The sequence below is a fragment of the Tachypleus tridentatus genome, chromosome 10 (assembly GCF_004210375.1).
Source record: "Tachypleus tridentatus isolate NWPU-2018 chromosome 10, ASM421037v1, whole genome shotgun sequence".
In the NCBI taxonomy this organism is placed as follows: Eukaryota; Metazoa; Arthropoda; class Merostomata; order Xiphosura; family Limulidae; genus Tachypleus; species Tachypleus tridentatus.
In genome coordinates, this window is record NC_134834.1 from 119,656,816 (window position 1) to 119,676,652 (window position 19,837).

Consider the following 19,837-nt stretch of genomic DNA (forward strand, 5'->3'; position numbering starts at 1 on the left):
AGTAATTTACAAGTGGGATTTGTTTCTTGTCCATCAAAGAACTCTGTATTTTATATTCTTTTAGGTATCTTTGAGAAATCAGAAGATTTAATGTGTGCTCTCTGTCTGTCAGTCATTAGTTATTGTAGAATTCAGACTTGGTCTTCATAAGTACACAGATCTGTTTAAAAATAAACCAAAGTGAGGCACTGTGAGCTGTAACAATTCTTTATTTTATTGGAACTATTTCATAGCTTTCATATATTATTGTGTTTAAAATATCTGCTGTATTTTTGTGTAGGTGTTTAATTGTCCAAGTTTATTTGTGTTCATAATCCAAATTTGTGAATGCATACAGCTGTTTGCATTATGAACATTTTAATGATGTATTATGTATTAGGAGGATGTACCTATGGCCCAAAGGAAACGATTTACACGAGTGGAGATGGCTAGGGTTTTGATGGAACGTAACCAGTACAAGGAACGGCTGATGGAGCTCCAAGAAGCCGTTAGGTGGACTGAGATGATTAGAGCATCACGGAATGATCCAACAGAGTGCAGCAAGAAAAACAAATCTTCCATATGGAAGTTGTGAGGACTCAATTTATCTTTTTAATAACCCAAATGTGCTCTTTAAAGAAGTTGTTCTTATAATATGACTAGAGAAATTATAGTTAGAAAATGTTCAAAAGAATTACAATTTAATGGAATTTGTAAAATAAAGTGTTAAATTTTTGTACATACATGTTGTTTGTTTTAACTTGGAAACATTCTAAGTTTTTTTTGTTGTTTTTTTCAATATAATTATCAGCTTCAGCAATTTGTTTAATGCATCAGAGAGGCCACAAAGGAAGAGCAACCCATATGTTAATGTTCACTATAATGCTCCCACTTCCCACGTGACTCCTGCACTTGATACTATGAGAAAAAAGAAGCTTGGTGACCGTCACAGAGGTCTCGACTTTCTTGACACTGATCTGTAAGTGCACTGTCAAAAATAGTTCAGTTGAAAAACTAATATTTTAATATTATTAAGGGCATTACTTTTTTTTTTCATTTTCCAAAAAAAAGAAATTGTTTTCAAGTTTGAAATGTTGGTTTTTGATTTGAAATAGATTTTAATGGTTGACAATGTCTCTGTAAAAGGTGAACATAAAGATCGTTTTGATAAACAATTATAATTCATGATTTTCTGGATTTGAATATACATAATGATTTAAGGAAATATTGTCAACTGTTCTGAGCTGTAGGGGAGAAAGTATTGCTAGTTGTGTTACTGTGAAGAAAGTATAGTGTCACCTGTGTTAAGCTGCCTGACAGGAAGTGTAGTCACCTGTGTTGAGCTGCCTGACAGGAAGTATAGTCACCTGTGTTGAGCTGCCTGACAGGAAGTATAGTCACCTGTGTTGAGCTGTCTGACAGGAAGTATAGTCACCTGTGTTGAGCTGTCTGACAGGAAGTATAGTCACCTGTGTTGAGCTGTCTGACAGGAAGTATAGTCACCTGTGTTGAGCTGTCTGACAGGAAGTATAGTCACCTGTGTTGAGCTGTCTGACAGGAAGTATAGTCACCTGTGTTGAGCTGTCTGACAGGAAGCATAGTCACCTGTGTTGAGCTGTCTGACAGGAAGCATAGTCACCTGTGTTGAGCTGTCTGACAGGAAGCATAGTCACCTGTGTTGAGCTGTCTGACAGGAAGCATAGTCACCTGTGTTGAGCTGTCTGACAGGAAGCATAGTCACCTGTGTTGAGCTGTCTGACAGGAAGCATAGTCACCTGTGTTGAGCTGTCTGACAGGAAGCATAGTCACCTGTGTTGAGCTGTCTGACAGGAAGTAATAGTCACCGATGTTAAGCTGTCTGACAGGAAGTAATGTCATTTGTGTCAGACTGCTTTACAGCTTGTAGTGCCAGCTGTGATAACTTATTTAACAGGAAGTAATGTCACATGTGTTAAGTTATTTGGCAGGTAGTGTTGTCAGCTGTTATATTTGGTAGGTAATATTGTTAGCTGTGTTAGACTACTTTCTGGGAAGTATTGTCACCTGTTTCAAACTATAGGTCAGAATTTCCTTCTGTATAACATATATAGAAGTATTGTCACCTGTTTGAAACTACAGGTCAGAACTTCCTTCTGTATAATGTATGTAGAAGTATTATCACCTGTTTGAAACTACAGGTCAGAACTTCCTTCTGTATAATGTATGTAGAAGTATTATCACCTGTTTGAAACTACAGGTCAGAACTTCCTTCTGTATAATGTATGTAGAAGTATTGTCACCTGTTTTAAACTATAGGTCAGAATTTCCTTCTATATAACATATATTTTTAAACCTGTAATAATGTTTTATCTTAGGGCTTCTGAAAGACTTCAGGAGCAGAGGGCAAAGGAAAGAAAAGAACAATATAAACAGGTTCGTGCTCACGTCAGGAAGGACGATGGACGAATGCAGGCTTATGGCTGGAGTCTACCTACTAAAGCAGTTATTTCTGGGCCAAAACCCCCACCAGATGATGGTGTTGCCAATACTTTGAAGACTAGTTCCTCCCATGTTCGGGTGCCTGTTCCTATATATTGCCGTCCTTTGCTCGAAAAGGAACCAGGAATGAAGGTGTGACATGTCAAGCAATAGATAGAGTTTGTAGACTGTGTAACACATGGTGTTTTGTAGTTAATATTGAACCAGGAATGAAGGTGTGACATGTCAAGCAATAGATAGAGTTTGTAGACTATGTAACACATGGTGTTTTGTAGTTAAAATTGAACCAGGAATGAAGGTGTGACATGTCAAGCAATAGATAGAGTTTGTAGACTATGTAACACATGGTGTTTTGTAGTTAATATTGAATCAGGAATGAATGTGTGACATGTCAAGCAATAGCTAGTTTGTAGACTGTGTAACACATGGTGTTTTGTAGTTAAAATTGAACCAGGAATGAAGGTGTGACATGTCAAGCAATAGATAGTTTGTAGACTATGTAACACATGGTGTTTTGTAGTTAAAATTGAACCAGGAATGAAGGTGTGCAGTATTAAATAAAATGAAAAGTCTATAGACTGGGAAACATATAGTTCTTGTGTAATCACTTGGTTTATAATTAACAAAATGAAACAGTAAAATGTGATTTGTTTTGTAGTTTTTATTAGTAATTTCAGGATACCAAGGAAATATGTAATAAAATTAAAGAATTGTTTTTCTTTAAACAAGAGTTAATACAAAAATAACATAAATTATGGTTGTGTGTTTCCAGATCTGGTGTGCTTCAGGTGTTAACCTGACAGGAGGAAGAACAGCGGATGGAGGTTCAGTTGTTGGTGCCAGCATATTTTACTCTTCTCCATCTGAAAAGGTGGACCTACCCAAAGAAGAGACAGTTCTCACAGAAGTGGACAAACTGGATAATGAACTAAAGGTAGTGGATTACATGAATAACTTTTTTGTGGCTGTCAAATAATTTTGTGAAACAGTTTCAAAGTTGACATACTCATTAACACTTGTTTGTGATATAGTGATAGTATTCTTACACAGTGTGTTGCTGTTCTGTAGACAGGAACTTTCATAACATAGAAATAATATGTATTTAAAAAGTCTTTGTTTCTGTATGTTTCAGGAATCTGAGAAAGACCGTCGTGAAAGTGAACAATTGGAACAGAATCTCACATCACTAGTTTGGATATGTACCTCTACACATTCGAGTAGTAAAGTTACTGTCATTGATGCGAACAATCCAGCTGATATACTGGATTCTTTCCACGTTTGTTCTTCTCATCTTCTTTGTATAGCAAGTGTTCCTGGTACACACATTATTTTTCACATAAAATTAGAAATATATTTAGTATGATATTATTTATATTTTCTACATTCAAAGTATACCTTTATTCTCATTTCTAGTAACAGAATTGTTCATGTTAGATTTAGGACCAAGTTTGTTTTCACTAATGTTTCTCTCCAAAACCTCTTAATGTGCCAGTTAATGAAATGTATAAGTTATGAAACAAAATTTCAGTGTTATTATAAAGCTATTAGTTCACTTTTATCTCGTGTTTCTTTACTACAAACAGAATCTAATACAGTTTTACAGCATACTGAACTTATACATTTTTATTAGGATATATTAACTAAATTCAAAATTGTTTGTACCTACACAGAAATACGACCATTCACATTGGGTTAAACACAACCTTGATTTCATGTTTCTGATCTTAACACTGCTGCCACTCACCTTGATTATGTGCCAGGTCGGATGTAAATGCCGTTGTCACTCACCTAGAACATTCAGATCTAAACATTGCTGTCACTCACTCTGATCATGTGCTGGTTCAGATCTCAACACTGCAGCCACTCACCTAGAACGTGTGTTGGTTCAGATGTAAATGCTGCTTTCACTCACCTTGATCGTGTGTTGGTTCAGATGTAAATGCTGCTTTCACTCGCCTTGATCATGTGCTGGTTCAGATCTCATCACTGCCACCACTCACCTTGATCATGTGCTGGGTCAGACGTAAACACTGCTCTCACTCACTTTGATCATGTGCTGGGTCAGATGTAAACACTGCTCTCACTCACCTTGATCATGTGCTGGGTCAGACGTAAACACTGCTCTCACTCTCCTTGATCATGTGTTGATTCAGATCTAAACACTGCTGCCACTCACCTAGAATGTGTGTTGGTTCAGATCTCAAATCTACTGTCATTTACCTTGATCGTGTTCTGGTTCAGATTTGGTTGGTAACTTCAGATTAATCCATGTCAAATGGTGAAGTTATAGTCTTGTTGTAAGTTATATTTAGTACATGATGATTGTATTTTAATGTTAATCGCACTTTTGTTTGTAAAATGTCTAGTAGTGAAAAGAAAACATAAAGAACAATATTATAATATTTTGTTATTTTAATGTAGGGGCCAAAGAAACTGATTATCCTGTAGATGACAAGTTTAATAAGCTAGGACAAGAGAAAAATGACACAGAAGATACAAAAGAAGATACTTCTCTTGAACTTCTGAATGACAAAGTACTAAATAATGGAACTGCTATAATTGGCAACATTACATTTATCAGTTGTGCCACAGGAACAGCTATGAATAACAACAACAACATTTCAGAGTTTTCTCCTAAAGGTGTGTGTAAATTTGCCACTTATTGTAGTGAAGTCATCAAACCTTTGTTTGTTAGTTCTTGTAACATCTTATTTCCTCTTCTCAAGATAAGCTATTCCTGGTTGGTGCTGCCTTCTATATATGAACTTATGCCACAAGCCTTCTTCACCTTGCTGTTGGAATCAAATAGTTCCAACATGTTTCTTGTAAAATCACCATGCAACACTTCTTCACCAATAGAATTATTGTCACTCACGTGACTCCCTCTGTGCACCTTGACCAAACTATCTCTTCTTGTTTACCAGCACTTGCACTTGGCCATCTTTCTTTTTGTCTTGACTAGTACATTAGATTTAATTTTTTAAAGTGGTTTCATTTTAATATATTCAAGAAATTTGACAGCAGTCCAGTTCATTTTTCCTTATTTTGCTTGAATTTACTTCAGTCATGTTTTTCAACTGTTACCTCATGAATATGAAAGTTAATGTCACCACTTTGGGTGTATCACATTCAACAGGAACTTTAACACAGGCTTCAGGTGCTGGTGACCCATCAGGACATTTGTCGTTCTTTATTTGCAGGGAGATTGAACAATAAATAGGTCAGCCTTTATCTCACAAACATGTCCCATTTTCTTCCGGGAAGGCTGACAAGGAGTTTGATTGCCTGTTTCTATCTCCTCAGTTTGCTGCACCTTCTCTTGCCCTTTTTTGAGAATTCTGTTTGCTGTTCCATTGTTTTTCAGACTTTTTTTTCCTCAGATTTGTGAAATTGTGTCCCTTAGTTTTAGTGTTGTATAACCTGCATCCTTTGTTATTTTATGCATGTCATAGGGCTGACTGCCGACATCTCATCTAACAACTGTTGAGTTCCATTTTAACCATCCACTATCCATCTCCTGTCTGAGGCTCTTGACAGGAATCCTGAGGGATTTTTTTGGGGGATATCCTCTTTTTTTTACCTCCACATTGGCTCATTTGTGGTCTTTGGCTCTGGCTTTTCAAATGTGGTTTATCTGTTGTTGGAACTTTAATATCATGGTACTGTCTTATCTTGAACCTGTTTACCTGCTTCTTCTCTCCAGGATTTGCATGTGGCTTTGCTTTTAAGGACATTTTGTCTTTGATACAGTCCTGGAGCCCTTGGAGTCACAGGTGGCATTCACCCAATAACAGTCTACTTTTTTATATTTGGTTGCCTGTTTATCTCAGTTAGAGCTGAATGTGGCACCAATTCCAATTTCCTGTCCTTTCCCAACTCTTACCTGTTCTTCTTTTTTGATGTGCCGTGCCACGATTAATCCTTTTCCTTGATGATGCATTATACGCTACTAACAGTTCTGATGACTACCTGTCGGTATCAGGCCTAGTGGAAGCTCAAATTGCTGCCTTTGTTTATGGTAAAGTCTTTTCACAGTTGATGTTTGGGTTATTCCAGTTTTGTCAAAAAGACACAGAATTCCATTTCTTGCTCCCCCTCCCTTGTTCAAGGTATCTGTTTCCTTCCTTTATGCTCAGGATCCCATAACTTGCCATCATCTCTCAGAGGTGGTACAGGACCTCCTCACCCAACAGTCTGTTGAATATATTCCACATTCTTTTCCAGGATTTTACTCTCATTTTTTGTAGTTCCCAGGAAGACTGGGGTTTTGAAGCCCGACATTGATCTGTCCCACTTCAGTCGTTTTGTTCACTTCTTACATTTCACCATGGAATGTTGCCTCACTCTGTTGTGAACATTTTCTCTGGGTTTACATATGACCAAGATAAATGCCACTAATGCTTATGGGTTTATTTATTACCATCTCAGTACAGGCTCATCCATATCTTTGGTTCATCTATTGAGGAGTGTGTACCAGTTTTGTACCCTACCTTTCTTATGGTGTTTGTTTTCAGTTGATGAGAGTTTTTTCTCTTCACATTCATGTCCTGAGGCTGTGTTTCCATTTTTACATGACAATTGGGTACTTCTAGCCCATTCCAAACAGGAGTCAACCAGGCATATTTGCTAGCTCCTTTTCAAAGCTGTGTGTGGATGGCTGGGTGATTAAAATCAAGACCTTCCTGTGTCCTGTCCAGTACTTTGTGCATATGGGTGTCTTTTTCAACACTCACCTCAGTTGGGTCTATCCTCTTCCTCTCTGACTCTTTTCTGTGGAATTGTCAGTTCACTGTGCCTTGTCTTCTCCCTCACTTTCTGCACACGAGATTCTGTTGCTTTTGTGGACATGGCTTTCAGTGACACCTCTCGTCCCATTTGGCCTTGAGTGGATTGTGCTAGATCAGTGGAACCTTGCATGGGTTCCTTTGGATTCTCCCATTAACATTCCTTTCTTGTAGACAAACTCATTTGGTAATTGGACAAAACTCACACATAGGTTGGCAATCTTTCTGTTTTCTTCTCCTTGTCGAGGCTTACATCTGTTCATGGATGTGTCTCTTTAGGGTTAGGATATGTGGGTCATTGTTATGTTGTCGAGCAGTCTTTTTTACTTATCAACATCCTCGAACTCCTGTCTGTCTGTTTGTTTGTTTGACATTGTGGTCCCTTCATCCTCTCATTATGGCTTTGCAATATGTGTGGTTTTCCTCTTGTTAATACACAGTATAACATCTTAAAGTCTTAGCCATAAATGCCTTCAGCAGGAATTGGTCCCACAAATTCCTATATGTTCATCCTCTTATTCAGTTGCTTCATCAGGTAGTTTCAATTATCAATATCATTCCTTACTGGGTGGTTCAACTGTGATTTTCTCATTTATTCTGACTCCAGTCATTTCATCCTGTAGCACTTCCTTTGTTACATGACCTCCTTTTCCAACCTTGATTGCCAGTTCTACATCTTGCACTTCATATCCTCTGTCTTTGTGCCTGTATTTTGTCCTTTTTCTTGGAGAGGATATCCATTTTCTCTCATTTTGTAATTTTTCATTTGGCTCACTTCATGTGTCCTTCTTCCATGAGCATGTTTAAGTGCAAGTGAAGGCTTCTATCACATGGCTCCTAGCTTGGGGACTTTTGCTTCTCATGTTACCATTGCTAGTTTCTCACATGGTTTTGTGGCAAATTTTATAACATATCTTCTATCTCTCTTATTACTGCAGGGTTTTCCTCTCACCTGTCCTTACCATGTTAATGTCTTTTTCCCAGATTCCTGAACCACGTAGACAACTTACTTTCCCAGATTCGGATGTTAATGTGGTACTCCACTCTCTTTTTCATCTGTTTGAACCTATTTCCATGTGTTCTTTTTTTCACCCATCCCTTAAGGCATATTTCCTTCTCCTCTAAGCCTGAGGACATCAGTGGTTTTATTTGTTTGCCATCAGCATTACATCCATGCTCTACCACTGCACTAATCTTTTTTTTATCAAGATAATTCATTACCTCTGTAAACCTTGGCAGTTCATAAGGGTAACTTTTTCTTTTCACCTCTTTTATTGGGTTTTCACCTTCCACCTGTGCCTATGTTTCAGACTTCGGAGCAACTCTGATGCTAGGTAAATTTTTACTAATTCTCTTCTTTCAGGGACCCATGCTTCTTACCTTCATTACATGGATCCCATTCTGTGGCAAGTTGTGCTTGACTGAGTATTCTTTAACACTAAGTTTGCACAGTATACCTTTCTTTTTGGGAGCTTCACACACTCACCATTGAGAGGGAGAGTTTTGCAATATTTTACTTTATAAATGTGTTTGTCCAGACTATAACACCCATTAACTTCATGGGTAAAACAGAATGAGATTGCTCTTCGTCCCTGCCGTGCCTCGATTAAATAAATCAGTGTGGTCTGATTTTCAAAATAGTATTTCATAATAACCCATCGCACTGCCTCAGGTAATGATGTTCCCCCAGTCTCTCTAATGCATTTTCATCTCTTTCTTCTTCTACTGAAGTAAGGGAGTTCTTACTTAATAACCAGTTCCAAGCTGTTGGGGTGGTTAGACATGAAGGTATTCTCCTGAATGGGTTCCACCAAAAAATATTTGCTATAACCATATAGCTGAAGAGTAGGGTTGTATGTTCTGTCAATGTAAACAAGACGTGACCTTCAGAGGAGTTGGACCTTGCTGGATGACTTGCTTTCCTGATACCATTTACACAAACACTGGAGTTGTGCCATTGAAAATGCAGTTCAACCCTACAGATGGAAGACCTTGTCCTACCTCTGAGTGGGCATCAGTACACCATGAGGAAGTTCTGGATGTTGTTGACTTACCAAGTATGGTTTGACACTGTAAATCACAGGATGCATCCTTATTTTTACCCACTTTTCTTCTGGTGAGATTGAGTAACTAAATCTTCCTCCAGTTAGGGTCACTTTCCTAATGCATTCTCTCACACTCACATATGCCTCTCTCATTTTTTACCTTGTTTTCTTACACATTACACTTTTGGGCAAAAAAAATACCTGGACCAAAATTTGTGCAGTTCCCTTCTATGGGTCTGATTTTCTCATCTACGAAGGTATCCTTTGGATACTTTCAGGGGATCATCTTTTCTTCCTTTGCACTAGTCCTTCCTCCTAATCATTGTGGAATTCTAGCCAATATTATAATAACAAGGAAGTACTATTCCACCCCACTTACTTCTGGTGTATCTGTAATCTACAAAACTTTGAAGTGATGGTTCAGTAAAAGCACATAGAACGAATGGTATACGTGTCACGTAAATGTACAGTGCTCATACTGGAGGTGAAGTGATGCACTTTCATTTACCTAATAAATACACTAGAACTATTTGATTCCAACAGGGAGAAGGAAGGCATGTGCAATAAAAGTTTGAACCTAGTGGGCAGTAATGAACAGGAATAGCTAATCAGGTGAGTGGATAGAAGAATCTAGTGAAAATACATGATCAGCAGAGGAAAATTATAGCTTTAAAATTAACCAGAGCTTTAAAGACTGTATATACAGACTTGTATGGTAAATATTGGGTCTGTTGACCAGTGTGTCAGTATTTACAGTTAATCTTGGTTTAAACATTGTATTAACAGCCTTGTAACATAAACCTTGAACATTGGCTCTCTTAAGCCAAATATGTTTGGTAAGTCACTATAATATTTAAGAAAGTTAAAATGAAGTAATCTAGTATTGTTCAGTAAAAAAGTGTTGTATATAGCACTGTTATTTGAACACACAGTAACCAAAGGAACTGTAATATCCTAAGAACTTTAAGCTCTTCTGATCATTTAATATTAGCATGAAGCATGGTAGTGGAACAGTAATGATGATGAGATGTGTGGTTTGTGGTAAGCTTACATAGTTGTGTGAGTGTATAAAAATGATGGAAAATCTGGTTTGTGATAAGCTTACTTTGTTGTGTGAGTGTATAAAAACGATGGAACGTGTGGTTTGTGGTAAGCTTACTTAGTTGTGTGAGTGTATAAAAATGATGGAAAATCTGGTTTGTGATAAGCTTACTTAGTTGTGTGAGTGTATAAAAATGATGGAAAATCTGGTTTGTGATAAGCTTACATAGTTGTGTGAGTGTATAAAAATGATGGAAAATCTGGTTTGTGATAAGCTTACATAGTTGTGTGAGTGTATAAAAATGATGGAAAATCTGGTTTGTGATAAGCTTACATAGTTGTGTGAGTGTATAAAAATGATGGAAAATCTGGTTTGTGATAAGCTTACATAGTTTTGTGAGTGTATAAAAATGATGGAAAATCTGGTTTGTGATAAGCTTACTTTGTTGTGTGAGTGTATAAAAATGATGGAAAATCTGGTTTGTAATAAGCTTACTTAGTTGTGTGAGTGTATAAAAACGATGGAACGTGTGGTTTGTGGTAAGCTTACTTAGTTGTGTGAGTGTATAAAAATGATGGAAAATCTGGTTTGTGATAAGCTTACTTAGTTGTGTGAGTGTATAAAAATGATGGAAAATCTGGTTTGTAATAAGCTTACTTAGTTGTGTGAGTGTATAAAAATGATGGAACGTGTGGTTTGTGATAAGCTTAGTTGTGTGAGTGTATAAAAACGATGGAACATGTGGTTTGTGATAAGCTTACTTAGTTGTGTGAGTGTATAAAAATGATGGAACGTGTGGTTTGTGATAAGCTTACATAGTTGTGTGAGTGTATAAAAATGATGGAACGTGTGGTTTGTGATAAGCTTCCTTAGTTGTGTGAGTGTATAAAAATGATGGAACATGTGGTTTGTGATAAGCTTACTTAGTTGTACGAGTGTATAAAAATGATGGAACATGTGGTTTGTGATAAGCTTACTTAGTTGTGTGAGTGTATAAAAATGATGGAGCGATGTGGTTTGTGATAAGCTTACTTAGTTGTGTGAGTGTATAAAAAATGATGGAGCGATGTGGTTTGTGATTAGCTTACTTAGTTGTGTGAGTGTATAAAAATGATGGAACGTGTGGTTTGTGATTAGCTTACTTAGTTGTGTGAGTGTATAAAAATGATGGAACGTGTGGTTTGTGATAAGCTTACTTAGTTGTGTGAGTGTATAAAAATGATGGAATGTGTGGTTTGTGATAAGCTTACTTAGTTGTGTGAGTGTATAAAAATGATGGAGCGATGTGGTTTGTGATTAACTTACTTAGTTGTGCGAGTGTATAAAATGATGGAGCGTGTGGTTTGTGATTAGCTTACTTAGTTGTGCGAGTGTATAAAATGATGGAGCGATGTGGTTTGTGATAAGCTTACTTAGTTGTGTGAGTGTATAAAATGATGGAGCGTGTGGTTTGTAATAAGCTTATTTAGTTGTATGAGTGTATAAAAATGATGGAACGTGTGGTTTGTGATAAGCTTACTTAGTTGTATGAGTGTATAAAATCGATGGAACATGTGGTTTGTAATAAGCTTACTTAGTTGTGTGAGTGTATAAAAATGATGGAAAATCTGGTTTGTGATAAGCTTACATAGTTGTGTGAGTGTATAAAAATGATGGAAAATCTGGTTTGTGATAAGCTTACTTAGTTGTGTGAGTGTATAAAAATGATGGAACGTGTGGTTTGTGATAAGCTTACTTAGTTGTATGAGTGTATAAAAATGATGGAACGTGTGGTTTGTGATTAGCTTACTTAGTTGTGTGAGTGTATAAAAATGATGGAACGTGTGGTTTGTGATAAGCTTACTTAGTTGTATGAGTGTATAAAAATGATGGAACGTGTGGTTTGTGATTAGCTTACTTAGTTGTGTGAGTGTATAAAAATGATGGAACGTGTGGTTTGTGATAAGCTTACTTAGTTGTGTGAGTGTATAAAAATGATGGAAAATCTGGTTTGTGATAAGCTTACTTAGTTGTATGAGTGTATAAAAATGATGGAACATGTGGTTTGTGATAAGCTTACTTAGTTGTATGAGTGTATAAAAATGATGGAACATGTGGTTTGTGATAAGCTTACTTAGTTGTATGAGTGTATAAAAACGATGGAACATGTGGTTTGTGATAAGCTTACTTAGTTGTGTGAGTGTATAAAAATGATGGAACGTGTGGTTTGTGATAAGCTTACTTAGTTGTGTAAATGTATAAAAACGATGGAACATGTGGTTTGTGATAAGCTTACTTAGTTGTGTGAGTGTATAAAAATGATGGAACGTGTGGTTTGTAATAAGCTTATTTAGTTGTGTGAGTGTATAAAAATGATGGAACATGTGGTTTGTAATAAGCTTATTTAGTTGTGTGAGTGTATAAAAATGATGGAACATGTGGTTTGTAATAAGCTTACTTAGTTGTATGAGTGTATAAAAACGATGGAACATGTGGTTTGTGATAAGCTTACTTAGTTGTATGAGTGTATAAAAACGATGGAACATGTGGTTTGTGATAAGCTTACTTAGTTGTGTGAGTGTATAAAAATGATGGAAAATCTGGTTTGTGATAAGCTTACTTAGTTGTGTGAGTGTATAAAAATGATGGAAAATCTGGTTTGTGATAAGCTTACTTAGTTGTATGAGTGTATAAAAATGATGGAACATGTGGTTTGTGATAAGCTTACTTAGTTGTGTGAGTGTATAAAAATGATGGAACGTGTGGTTTGTAATAAGCTTACTTAGTTGTGTGAGTGTATAAAAATGATGGAACGTGTGGTTTGTGATAAGCTTACTTAGTTGTGTGAGTGTATAAAAATGATGGAACGTGTGGTTTGTAATAAGCTTATTTAGTTGTATGAGTGTATAAAAATGATGGAATGTGTGGTTTGTAATAAGCTTATTTAGTTGTATGAGTGTATAAAAATGATGGAACGTGTGGTTTGTGATAAGCTTACTTAGTTGTATGAGTGTATAAAAACGATGGAACATGTGGTTTGTGATAAGCTTACTTAGTTGTGTGAGTGTATAAAAATGATGGAACGTGTGGTTTGTGATAAGCTTACTTAGTTGTGTGAGTGTATAAAAATGATGGAACATGTGGTTTGTGATAAGCTTACTTAGTTGTGTGAGTGTATAAAAATGATGGAACGTGTGGTTTGTAATAAGCTTATTTAGTTGTATGAGTGTATAAAAATGATGGAACGTGTGGTTTGTGATAAGCTTACTTAGTTGTATGAGTGTATAAAAACGATGGAACATGTGGTTTGTGATAAGCTTACTTAGTTGTGTGAGTGTATAAAAATGATGGAACGTGTGGTTTGTGATAAGCTTACTTAGTTGTGTAAATGTATAAAAACGATGGAACATGTGGTTTGTGATAAGCTTACTTAGTTGTGTGAGTGTATAAAAATGATGGAACGTGTGGTTTGTAATAAGCTTATTTAGTTGTGTGAGTGTATAAAAATGATGGAACATGTGGTTTGTAATAAGCTTATTTAGTTGTGTGAGTGTATAAAAATGATGGAACATGTGGTTTGTAATAAGCTTACTTAGTTGTGTGAGTGTATAAAAATGATGGAACGTGTGGTTTGTAATAAGCTTATTTAGTTGTGTGAGTGTATAAAAGTGATAGGATGTGTGGTTTTATGACAAGTTTATTTAGACATTTTGGTATATTTAACAAGTCATTAATGTCATGTTGTGTTTTTATAAGTAATTGTTTCTATTATAAGCTAAAGCCACTGTTATAAAATGTTGTTGCTTTACAGAAAAGAAACCTGTGGTGAGAAAACAAACAAGTGAACTTTCAGGTATTTTTCTGTTAACACACTTGAAGTTAATGTCAAACTGTTACTTTAATTAAGATATAAAATTCCTGTTGCATTTTAAAGTTAGCCATTTTAATTTGATGAACATTTTTGTAGATATGTTAGTTTAGATTGAAATAGATTTGTGACTAAAGTATGTTAAAAAATTTTTTGTAATAATGTCATATATGCATCAAGACACAATCTTGTGATTGAAGGTGACCTCTCAAAGGGTTTTACTATTCTGAATGAATTATTAAAAATAATAAAAAATGTGTTATGAAATATTATTACTAATTTAAGACATTTAGATGGATTATTAGTAAACAACTGAAATCATTATTGGTTAGTAGTAATCATGCTGATATATTTTTTAAAATTCTCTTTAACTGTTTGATTTCTGTTTCAAGTGTAATGTTTAACTAGTTCATTAAATGAAAATAAACAGTGTTTCTTAAGAAATCAAGGAAGTGATGGCTCAGGTTACTGTTACGTTTATTGTAATAGCAGCTGTTGGTATATTAAAAGTATAACCAACAGATATTAATGGTGTTTTTAATGATATGTCTGTAATTAGTTCAGATTAAACATATAAATATCAAAAATACATTTAAGGTATTTAAATTTACATCTGTAACTGCTTTTCTAACATCTCTGTTTATGTATTTTTTAGACTTGTACCAGTATTCTATCACATATTTTTTTTTAATATTTCACACTTGCTTTAAACAGTGAACTTCATAATTCAGACCTTTAAACAAAAGGTGCAGAAAGATTCATCCTAGTTTTATCATGTATACAGTGTAGATTGTTGGTACAGTTAGTGGGACAATACCATGTACACAGTGTAGATTGTTGGTACAGTTAGTGGGACAATACCATGTACACAGTGTAGAATGTTGGAGGAGTTAGTGGGACAGTATCATGTATGCAGTGTAGAATGTTGGTACAGATAATGGCACAGTACCATGTCTACAGTGTTGAATGTTGGTACAGTTAGGGAGACAGTAGCATGTACACAGTGTAGAATATTGGAGGAGTTAGTGGGACAGTACCATGTATGCAGTGTAGAATGTTGGTGCAGTTAATTGTACAGTACCATGTGTACAGTGTACAATGTTGGTACAGTTAGGGGGACAGTACCATTTATATAGTGTAGAATGTTGGTACAGTTAGAGGGACAGTACTATGTACACAATGCAGAATGTTGGAAGAGATAGTGGGACAATACCATATATACAGTGCAGAATGTTGGAAGAGTTAGTGGGACAATACCATATATACAGTGCAGAATGTTGGAAGAGTTAGTGGGACAATACCATATACACAGTGCAGAATGTTGGATGAGTTAGTGGGACAGTACCATATATGCATTATAGAATGGTGGTACAGTTAGTGGAATAGTACCGTGTACACAGTGTAGAATGGTCAAAGGGTTAGTGGGACAGTACCATGTACACATTGTAGATAGTTGGAAGAATTAGTTGGACAGTAATTTCTATATAGTGTGGTGTTGGTAGATTCTGTTTTAAGTATGAAAGGATATTGATAGATTCATCGTTGAGTCTTGTATGACATTGGTAGATTTACTAGGGTGATACCTTTTGAACCATATAATGTTGAGTCTTATAGGATATTGTTGAAAGATGTAACTTTAAGTATCTTGGGATATTTGGCATTAAACACTTTGCATACGTATCATTGTTAGGTAATATTAGTTACATGTGGTGATAGATGTTGAATATGAATGTATTTTTTAATGTATCCTACTGTTTGATGTATATCTTTGTGCTTTGCTTCCAGTGTTGCAGTATTGCATGTATTAGAAATGCCGTACCTTATCTGCCATTTGCTATTTGGATTTATTTACAAGAGATATGTTTGAAAAGCATGATAGAGGTATAAAACTTAAAAAAAAAAAAAAAATTCTCATGGTTACAATTTCAACCATGATGTGTTTTTGTTTCCATATGGTTTTTAGGAAACTCCTTACCAAATGATGAGTGTAAATGGCTCCCAGATCAAAATGATCAGAGCTGTTATGATGAAGAAGATATTAAAGGCATTCTTGAGAATATAAGACATTACATGGCATACAGTAGTAAGAGAGAATGTAAGTTGTGTTTATTGAGAGGTCTGCTATTCCTGCCATTAGTTGCATGCCACTATGAATCTTTATTACACATTTATTAACCTGTTGAGTTACTTCTTATCTCCTTTAGTGGCACTAACTTGCAAACTTCATTCTGTTGCTTCCTGGGTAGTGACATCACTATGGGGAAAGTGTTTCTTGTTTTGTTTGAATGAGAACTTTAATGGCTACATGCACTGACTTGGCTGATTATGAATACTCATTTCTTTCTTCCTATGAAGTAAGGTAATCTTCACAGCTGTATGGTTAACAGGACAGATTTGTTTAGTGTTATAAATACAAGTCACTTTATCACGCTTAAAAAACATTAGCAAAGTCAATGTTAATGGTCATATATAAGTATTATATGAATCATATCAACTCAACATTGTGGAAGGACTTCATCTTATAACTGCCTTAATCTAGCATAAACCTGTTATTTTTATACTCAGGTGTTCAGCAAGGAGGACTAACTATTGAACAAGTAGCAGTAGAAGCTGAGGAAGGTTCTGTCTTGTTTTATCCTTCTTTCAATTTACGTAATACTTTTGATCAGCACTCTTTCTTATAAATATTTCTTGTAGCTTTACAGCCATATCTCCCTATTAACTCGCATTTAATGGTGTTTTTAAAACCATCTTCTAAAGATGTTTTAGCTTTACGGCCTTCCTTGTGTAACATTTTAAAGATGACGTGGTTTTATCTTTGCAACATTTCTTCTAACAATAGTGTAGTTTTACAATCTTTTCATTCTGTTTCCTTTCTTCTTACAGTGTTGTAGCTTTAGTCATTTCATTCTGTTTCCTTTCTTCTTACAGTGTTGTAGTTTTGCAATCATTTCATTCTGTTTCCTTTCTTCTAACAGTGATGTAGTTTTACAATCTTTTCTGTTTCCTTTCTTCTTACAGTGTTGTAGTTTTACAGTCATTTCGTTCTGTTTCCTTTCTTCTAACAGTGTTGTAGTTTTACAGTCATTTTGTTCTGTTTCCTTTCTTCTTACAGTGTTGTAGCTTTAGTCATTTCGTTCTGTTTCCTTTCTTCTAACAGTGTTGTAGTTTTACAGTCATTTCATTCTGTTTCCTTTCTTCTTACAGTGTTGTAGTTTTACAGTCATTTCGTTCTGTTTCCTTTCTTCTAACAGTGTTGTAGTTTCACAGTCATTTCATTCTGTTTCCTTTCTTCTAACAGTGTTGTAGTTTTACAGTCATTTCATTCTGTTTCCTTTCTTCTAACAGTGTTGTAGTTTTACAGTCATTTCATTCTGTTTCCTTTCTTCTAACAGTGTTGTAGCTTTAGTCATTTCGTTCTGTTTCCTTTCTTCTAACAGTGTTGTAGCTTTAGTCATTTCATTCTGTTTCCTTTCTTCTAACAGTGTTGTAGTTTTACAGTCATTTCATTCTGTTTCCTTTCTTCTAACAGTGTTGTAGTTTTACAGTCATTTTGTTCTGTTTCCTTTCTTCTGACACTGTTGTAGTTTTACAGTCATTTCGTTCTGTTTCCTTTCTTCTGACACTGTTGTAGTTTTACAGTCATTTCGTTCTGTTTCCTTTTTACTGACAGTGTTGTAGTTTTAGTCATTTCTTTCTACTACTTTTCTTCCAATGATGTTGTACTTTTATATTCTTTTCTTTCTATTTCCTTTCTTCTAACAGTGTTGTAGTTCAATTGTTACTGTTCTTCATAAAATATTACAACTTTTACCTGTTTTGCTTTACAGACCTTACTTTTGTATATTTATAATACATAGATGAATGTTATTTAAACAGTAAAATTGGATCTGTACAATTTTAACCAGCTTTCCAGTTGATTTTGGTTTTGATTTAATTATTTACATGAAACATTAAATGTTTTAAGGGAGGTGTGAAAGCTAGTAATTAACAAAGTATTCAGTAATTCTTCTGGTTATTATCACTGAAAACATTTCTCTGGCTGTCTTTCTAGTATAAATTAATTTTATGTTTGTTGTCAACTAATATGTAAACTAACATTGCAGCCGTAGAAGAAGCTCACACAGATCCTTCGGGGGCCACTCAACAGAAGGATAGGAATGGAAGAGTGGAGGAAACGAGGCAACAGTGGCTTTTGGGCTCAGAATCGGATCTAGTGAAGGATGGCTTATCAGAAGTCTCTAGAGATAACCAGCTAGCTTATGATCAGATTGAAAGAATGTCGAGTGTGTTACCAACAATGTGGCTTGGATCTCAAGATGGCAGGTGAATGTTCTGTATTTATCCTCCAGTTAATATTTAATATCTGCCTTTTAGTAACTGTTTGGAAAAAAAAAGTCATTGTTTGTTTGGATAAAGTAGAACTGTAGAGTGTGTGTGTCACTGTTTTTGTTGAATGTTAAGTACCTGACAGATGCATCACCGGTCAATCTGAGAGACTGTCAAACCTATGTAAAGGACAGCAGTCATAGCACAACTGTATTAAGTCCAATTTTCTGTTACATGATGCTTCAGATATTCAGGTTCTTTACTGAACATTTGGTAACATTAACAATGGCTGCTACAATACCATGTTCTGTAGTTTCTAACTCTAGATAATAACAATAATCTTATTACCTTCATTATATCTATTAATTTATTAAACCTGTTAGTGGTATGGTACATGTCTGATTATATCTAATAGAAAGAACAGAGTCCTCTCTACATAAATCTTACAAGCTCTTTATTTTTTAGTGCTATAAACTGTTGGCAGAATTATTTATTGAAAGAACATGTTTTTTTTTATCCTCTAGATAGCTTACTTTATAAAACGAGATAAACTGTAGTAGGTTTGGGATATTCATTTATTTTGCATGTTTAAAAGCTGAATGAATACTTTTTGGACACAAACTTCTGACACACAACAGTGTTTACAAAAGAATGTCTAAAGTTTTTTTTTGAGTGTTGGAGATCTTCAGTATACAGTAACTATGGCAGACCTTTGTTTATTGGGTATGTATTTTATTTAATCTAACAAAATTAACCAGAGCTTTGTTTATATATATAAACTTGTGAAAATACTCAACTTCATGTGATTTATTAGTTTGATATACTTTAACAAGTGCATAAGGGTTATCGTGAAAGTAAAAATATCGATCCAGTTTTAAACATAAAACTTTTCTGAATTAACCTATTTTCTGTTACATAATCAACATTTTTAATAAAACCTCTCTTTAATCAGTGGAAACTACATTAATAAATCAACAAATATTATTCCAATTTTATTGTTTATACATTTTGTTTTATACTAACAACAGTATCAGGTCATACTTTTGTTACTGGCTTTTCTGTATATTAGGAGCTGCTAATCTGATATACTGCAGGGTGTATTATGGGGTAATACTACTTGCCTCATCAAATAATAAAAAACATGTTTGTCTGTAATTTCTATTTGTAATATATGAAATCACTTCTTTACTATATTGTGTTTTACTAGCTTGCTTCGTAAAAAAACATGCATGCACATAAGTAATATAACCCAGGTGCACCCCTCAGGGTTCACACCTTTTGATCAACAGTGTTTCTAAATTAGAAAGCTACAAATATTTTTTTTCAATTTTGT

At 35.1% G+C, this 19,837-nt stretch overlaps 1 protein-coding gene across 30 annotated transcripts in view; it reads left to right on the plus strand.

Annotated features, from left to right (window-relative positions):
* The window catches only part of LOC143230176 (C-Jun-amino-terminal kinase-interacting protein 4-like), a 92,558-nt gene that overhangs the window by 51,062 nt on the left and 21,659 nt on the right, over positions 1-19,837 (plus strand). For 12 of the 30 annotated variants that reach the window (XM_076463263.1, XM_076463270.1, XM_076463264.1 and 9 more), the window contains 10 exons: positions 380-570; positions 791-958; positions 2,334-2,589; positions 3,230-3,391; positions 3,590-3,773; positions 4,879-5,097; positions 14,119-14,160; positions 16,139-16,270; positions 16,741-16,827; positions 18,282-18,501. In XM_076463263.1, coding sequence (XP_076319378.1) covers positions 380-570; positions 791-958; positions 2,334-2,589; positions 3,230-3,391; positions 3,590-3,773; positions 4,879-5,097; positions 14,119-14,160; positions 16,139-16,270; positions 16,741-16,827; positions 18,282-18,501 — 1,661 coding nt within the window. The remainder of the gene's footprint in view (positions 1-379; positions 571-790; positions 959-2,333; positions 2,590-3,229; positions 3,392-3,589; positions 3,774-4,878; positions 5,098-14,118; positions 14,161-16,138; positions 16,271-16,740; positions 16,828-18,281; positions 18,502-19,837) is intronic. The other 18 variants (XM_076463286.1, XM_076463282.1, XM_076463288.1 and 15 more) reach the window with 5 other exon arrangements.